At 34.6% G+C, this 7421-nt stretch overlaps 1 protein-coding gene across 1 annotated transcript; it reads left to right on the top strand.

Moving 5' to 3' along the window:
- The first annotated feature begins 234 nt into the window (after positions 1-234).
- On the top strand, positions 235-6981 carry LOC128207933 (thyroid transcription factor 1-like). The gene is made up of 2 exons (XM_052911142.1): positions 235-694; positions 5305-6981. Exons 1-2 carry the CDS (start codon positions 310-312, stop codon positions 6045-6047), a joined length of 1128 nt encoding a protein of 375 aa, XP_052767102.1. The 5' UTR covers positions 235-309; the 3' UTR covers positions 6048-6981.
- Positions 6982-7421: the final 440 nt, after the last annotated feature.

Raw genomic sequence — 7421 nt, 5'->3', positions numbered from 1 at the left:
GGATATAATAACAGGAGCTTCTAAACTTGTCATATTTCTTGCCTTTCTGTGGATAATAAAACTACTATCGGATTTGCATAAGCCCGCCTACTTAGCGAAAAAGGCGGTGTTTCATTGGAATAAATTACCCGTTAAAGCTACTGCGCATGTGCACAATGGGTAGTACCGCCTTATATAGATAATTTGGAGGAACTGTACAGTGAACGACATTTACGAGTTCTTCAGACTAAAAGATTGGTTCTAAAGTAGCGAGTACTTATATTGGAAGAGAGATAAAGTGTGGAAAAAGACAATTTTAGCAAGTGTTCGATGGACGTAATGTCCGTGAGCCCGAAACATAGCACTCCGTTTTCTGTGACTGATATTTTAAACCCTATAGAGGAATTACAGAACTTCTCAAACTTCAACCTACCACTACGCAAGGCGCCGTTCGCCGACAGCGGCTTCTCCTCGTTCGGCGCGTACAGTTACAGGACTTCCGGTTCCCAAGGGACTATGAACGGCATGAGCGCCGCGGCGGCCGCGATGAGCGTGCCCGTGACGTCACCGTACCACAACTACGTGCCGCCTCTGAGCCACCACACGCCCAACTTCCCCTCCCAGTACTGTAACGGCGGCGACTACTACGGGGATTCGATGATGCGAAACTCCTCCAACTGGTACAATACAGGATCCCCCGACCACAGGCTCACCAGTAAGTCACATTGTATAATAAAAATTGTATTTGGGATTCAATATCTATTTTGGACTTTTCCGGACATTTATAAGAAAACACATGTCTTAGAATGTGCGAAAAAGCAACCATTTTTCGATTGTATAAACAAAACAAGTGGTAACTGAATAGTTAGTGTGCGTCTTTGCTATTTATTCTTAAATGCGACATCATTTTAAAGGGCCAAAGTGGCATACTCTGCTAGGAAAGCAATGGCAAATTTAATACACAATATAAAATGAAAAGTAAAATTGTAATGACCATAGATTCACATATTCATCAATAATATTGTATGAACTTCCTGAGTATTGAACAATGATTTTTAGAATTATCAGAGTCCTCGTATTGTCTTTTAAATTTTATTTCACACGCAAATGACATTAGAAGAAATTAATGCCCGTTTGAACTAAGAAAATAATGATATATTCCATGCATGTAGGGTGGACAAATAAAGGAACTCTTATGGTTTGCAACTAATATTAAATAATTGGAAAATTTATTGTGAACAAGATTTATTACTTGGCCTGCATACTTCATGATGTCTGGTATTTGAGATTTTACTTTTTCATCCCATTTAAATTAAACAAGACATTTAAGGGGTTATTTGAGTCATGCGAAACTCGGCCTGTCAAAGTCAATAAATAAAGTTTTAATATGTCCTTTTCGGCGTTTGTGGTGGCTGTTTTAGTTCATTCAAATATACATGTGTGTTGTTCAAGTTCAATTGAAATATTTTAAGATGTTTTTGACAAATAACATGTAGGTACAAAATGCGTCAAATAATAACGGAGTAAAAACAGACATCATTTTGGTACAGTTATGACCCCAACTTTCCACGTGCACATTGCATGCAGAGATGACTCTGTTTAAAACATTTGCAGTTTTCGAGTTCGTTTGCAGTTTTCGAGTTAAAGTTAAATGGATATTTTTATCTAATGATATGGGAAATGCAATTAAGTACATGTCAGTTCATATAAGTGCAAAATTTATGTTTTTACAAGCAGAAATAAGAATCCAAAACTAAGAAGAGAACTTCTTTTAATTCTATATTTTTTTAATTATACATCTATGAATTTGCAAGCTAAATATATCTTTCCATATAACATCAATAAGCCTTTTCTCCTCAAAGTCCCCCCGCCCCATTTTTGGCTCTTTTTTATCCTAGAACTTAAATATTTTTCCTATGAGCAAATCACTTTTGTTTTTATTTTTAAATGGTTATAGTTCATACATTTTTAACATACTTGTATTGAAATAATTTTGATACATTCTTTTTATAAGAAGGAATTGATTGTCATAATTAAACATATGCAATGACTATTGGGCCGACAGTTCATAACTTTGTTAAAGTTAAAAGCGTTCTTAACTTTCTAATATTTATTGCCCTTGAAGTTTCATGGATACATCTGTAAACTGTAGTATTTCTAACAAGATTTGAGAACTGTTTTAGCACATGTATTATACACAACATACTATTTACCAGCGATAGTCATTGCACATTTTGATAAATTGTATTATAGGTTTGAAATATATTCAAATAACAGCATTAATATTAAACCGCTATTAAAGTCATATATATTTGATAGATCTGTTTTATGTTGTTCAACATGGATACATTATAAGAGTAGTAATTTGCTTGGAAGTAAGAAAAAAAGAAAAGAAAAAAAAGTGCAATTTAAATTGATTATTTAGAAAAAGACAATACCGACTTTTATCTAACATTTTTTTTCCTGACATCCTACCGACTTATTGCCACAAGGGGTATTTAAAAGAGTTAGTAAAAATGGTATAACATGTCTGATGTAAATCACATGTTTTAGAAACCCGAGAAGGCATGATAAGCCTCACCTATTCTCAGTTTAATGAAGGTTCAATGAGACAATGAATATGCTATTGAAATTAGTGAATAAGTTATTAAAATTATTCATGTTTTGTTTTTAATCTGAACGTTTTGTCTTATTGGAAATATTCCAAAAACTACAATTATTACGAGGGGGATCTTTTTTCTAGTTATCTAGAATCCTTTTTGTTGGTTTCCATGACATCTTTGCCTGACGTTCTTCATTATAAGGAACTTTTTTATATGTTTTTATAAATATTAATACCGAATTGTATAGTTCTAGCCTAAGCCCAAGCCTTTTAAAGCATAAATATTTATAAAAATAAAACAACTATACTATTAAGAAATATGTATACATGTCATTCTATTGTGACACGTCAGAATTTCACATAAAGCTAACGCGCCTCGGTTCCAGGAGCAAACGAAGAGATAAAAACTCAACTTCTCAAGTGTCGCATCCTGATGAGAGCCGAACCGGGCTGAAAATTTTAAACTTTGTCATCTAAAAACGCGGTTTACCAGAGTTTAGACATGTTAGCCAGATAAAGTCATTTGCTTGATAAACAAGCCGATTTGATATGCACGATTTGAGCAAATATCATGGACCACATTTTATCGGACATTTATCATTTCAGAAAAAAATGCTACCCCTACTCAAAAGTAATGATTGTAAAACTGATTCACTGTTCATATACTTTCAAAATTAAGAAAATGATCGTTCCTGTACACTTTTTCCAAAGCGCCAGTATTTCGATTGTTTAAAATTGGTTTTATTTCAATATAAATATTTTATTAAATAACAGCTTTTAGTATTAAAACTAGTACTTTAATTCTACTTGCCGGTTTTTGGAAAAAATACGGGGATAAAATTAAGAAGTAAAACTGCTTTCTTGTATAAGATACGAAGTGTTTTATTTGATTGAAACAGAGCAATATGCAATGAAGATTCTTTCCGAAAAGAAAATATATCAATATATATATATATATATATATAAAACGTATAGAAAATATGGAACAGAGTAGATGGAAAGCAAATATAATTAAATGCAAAATTCCACGTATCGTTTGTAAGACATTACTATAATTTATTTTTAGTCAAAACTGTTCAATGACAGACACATTTGTATCAAGAATTAAGCAATAATAAAATTATTTTACAATTCTTTGTTGCATTGATAGAGTCATTCAATTCAAAACGATATAATTTGATATAATTGATAATATGTTTTTGCTCCAAATCGCGTTTTTGTAATGAGTATACCACCCAAAGACTAACAGGCGTTTTAGTATTTAATTAATGCAATTAGACATTATAAATGAACTTAAAACCTTACTCACGACTCAATCAAGTGAAACTCGAATATGAGACAGAATGCTTTTCGATCTTACGGTGATAATTACATATCGCGTATTTATTTATTTAATGAATATTTTTATTCTTTTGTAAATCGTGAATGTTACACAATAGTGTTGCATGTCGGGTCGGTGTGTATTGATTACGGAGTATAATAGTGGGCTGATTCCATCGAAATACTCTTACAATTCATTATTAGCATTTCATTTTGTGCTACACGATAAAATCCTGGAAAAAAAGATTTAGTTTGAACCAAATCTCATCATATTTTGTTAATGCAACCTGTACAATTGCAAATCCATTATTCTTATTAATCATAATTTTATATACATATATCGTCAAATGTTATTGTACATTTATATTATAGTATTCCATCAATGCAATAGACATGATCGACTTGGGCATATACAATGCATTAAAGTGCCACTTTTATTCAAAATCTATACATACACACGTATAAAAAACATAACTTTTGAGTGATAAACCTTGAACTTCTTACCAAATAATGCATTTATGGTAAATATATTTTACTGATAAAAACAAAACTCGACATCCGTCATAAGAACCATTGTTTTCGACATTTATTCATCCTTTTTGGAATATTAAAACAATACTTTTAATTGTGGTAAATCTTATCTGGGAGTAAGAGTGCATTTTGAAATCGTTCTGGCTTTAAGATGGTCAAGCGCGAGAAGGCCAAGATACGCACCTGTCACAAGGAATTAGTTTGGCCGATATTCCGCCAGAACAAAAGAATTGTTTCACAGCGAATCAATACAGATTTAGCATTATTAAAGAATTATAAAATCTTGTAGAACAATATTATTAGAACAAATAAGGCAAAGTGTGAAGCTTATTTTCGGAGGATTATATCCGACCAAAAGACCGCAACACCTGGTTAGAATATTGTTATATGTGACCACAAGCTTTAAAAATTAAAATCAAACAAGCTCCTTATTCGGTTAAGCGAAATTTGCCAAAACAAATCCGCGGTCCATTTAGGTATAGTTTGGAGATGTTTTGCTTAAAAACAATATTTTGCCATGTTTGCGACAAATATTTTATGTTGATACCTTTGAAGGTTTAGAAGATGGTGGGTCAACAAAGTCTCGCGTTTTGACCACATGTGTTAATTCACAAACGAATTTAAAATTCTCGTATATACAAAAATGTTTAAAATGACATTCGTTACAATGACAGACAAATCAATGTGCTTTTTATTGAAAATGTTTCATCTGTATTAGTGCCTAGCATTGCAAGTATGACACTTGGGCTTTAGGATATTTTCATTTATATAAAAAGCTGCATTTCTTTCGTTATATGTTTACCACAAACATTATTTTTTTTATAACGATCATTTAAATGTTTGTTTTTAACCTTGTCGTCTTCCTGTTTCAGTTTCCCGTCTGATGAACAGCCAGAGCTCGTGCGCAATGTCACCCATGTCATCCGGGATGAACCATATGAGCAACATGGGAATCCCGGGGCTCGACCAGCACAAGGGGCTACAGTTTCCGCTCACCCAGCGCCGGAAGCGTCGCATTCTGTTCTCGCAAGCACAGGTCTACGAGCTGGAGCGGCGGTTCAAGCAGCAGAAGTATTTGTCGGCACCGGAGCGCGAGCACCTGGCCAGCATGATCAACCTGACACCAACTCAGGTGAAGATATGGTTCCAGAATCATCGCTACAAGTGCAAGCGACAACAGAAAGACAAGGACAAGCTAGACTCAAGCGCCAGCTCGAACGCAAGTGAGAGCTCCCCGCAGTCTCACACCAGTCAGAACTCACCCAAGAAAGTGGCGGTGCCGGTTCTAGTGAAAGACGGTAAACCATGTACAGGAACTGGAAACAATGAATCCCAGGGTTCTCAGAACACTTCGCAAGCGCGTGTCAGTTCCGCATCTAACAGTAGTCATAATAGTTCAAGTCCAGGCCATGTACACAGTTCTAGTGCTAAAAGTGGGTCACAGTCCCATCACAGCGTTCCCATGACAACAGCAGGAACAACTACGCACTGCTACTCATCATCCACCTCTTCGCTTTCATCACCCTCTTCCGGTCTTCACAACAGTATAAACTACCCCACCCCACCTAGCATGAACGGGGGCTCGCCATATTTACTCAGTGGTAGAACGTGGTGACCATACATGTACATTGCAGACGAGATTTCACCGCAGACGACATTGACGTGGAAAATATGTTCGTAGGTTCCGTGCTTGCAATGCTGTTTGATCAGTGTTTGTATTTCCCAAGTCGGGGGCTCGTAAACGCAGGTTTATTGCCCGGAAAGCAAACGAAAGGTTCAATAAAACACAGGGATATGAGGTGTACACTCCCAGCTCTTTAATGGGAGTCATAGGAAGTTAATATAAATCCAGTGAAACAGGGGACTTTATACACAACTACGTTTAGCCTTTTTAAGTTAAATTGGTGTTCTTCTATTGCATTTATGTCCGTCTATATATTTTGGCAGCAGTGTTCAGCCTCGATGGCTCTATTACCGTACGTAATTATCACAATGTTTGGAATGTATAGTTTCCTTTTTTTATTAGAAACAGCTGAGATAATTATAATGCAGACATTTTGACTTTTAAATAATGTTATATTTTTGTAAAATGTTTCAGACATTAATTAATTTATATAATTGGTGTGTTGTATCTTATTTTAAAAGCTAAACAAGCGATGCCACTCATACTTTTGAGTATTTTGACATTATTATTTGATATAGAAAAGATGCGTAAAATGAACTGAAACAATTGTTTATAAAAAAAATGTTCACAAATGTTAAAATCCTTAATAAAATAGCATAGCTGATGCATAGGTGGTCGTACTAAAACATAGAATGAAATGATGTTTTCACCATTTATTATCGGTATGACCACCTATGAGCTGGTTTCGTAAATACTGTTGTAATTGACGCATACGGTTATTGCCGCTATTAGTAAACATTCATATGACATTCACTGTCTCAGTCGTACATTTCAGTGTATTGTTCAACGTGTACATGTTTTATGTATTAGTTTTTGTTATTAAAATTGCATGTCTATGACAATCAAATAAATTATATTTATGGTCTCAACGCTTTGTTTTGCTTATATTCTCAATTCCCCCTAACACTTAATCAGATTTGTACGAATATGGAAGCGTTTATCGTATATATTGATGATGCAGTAAATCAAATGTGGCATGGACGCGTATACCATATATAGTGATGATGTGATCATGTAGTCTGATCGACATGCGTTGAGTTGTCTTGAGAGTTATAATACAAATGTTTCTTATATCATGTTGACTCCAACTTATTGAAAGGACTAAATGTTTCCATACTGCACTTCCATACTACATGATCATATCATCAGTATATACGATATCACATCACCTCCATGCTACATGATCACATCATCAGTATAAACGATATCACATCACCTCCATTCTACATGATCACATCATCAGTATATACGATATCACATCACCTCCATGCTACATGATCACATCATCAGTATAAACGATATCAC

This window comes from Mya arenaria, chromosome 11 (assembly GCF_026914265.1).
Source record: "Mya arenaria isolate MELC-2E11 chromosome 11, ASM2691426v1".
NCBI lineage: Eukaryota > Metazoa > Mollusca > Bivalvia > Myida > Myidae > Mya > Mya arenaria.
The sequence above is the reverse complement of the archived record's forward strand: the minus strand, read 5'-3'. Positions and strand labels throughout refer to the sequence as shown.

Excerpts from the sequence above, each read along its gene's own strand:
- LOC128207933 (XM_052911142.1), top strand. The coding sequence starts at position 310 with ATGGACGTAATGTCCGTGAGCCCGAAACATAGCACTCCGTTTTCTGTG. Across the intron at positions 695-5,304 it reads CCCCGACCACAGGCTCACCA|TTTCCCGTCTGATGAACAGC; the intron begins GTAAGTCACATT and ends TTCCTGTTTCAG.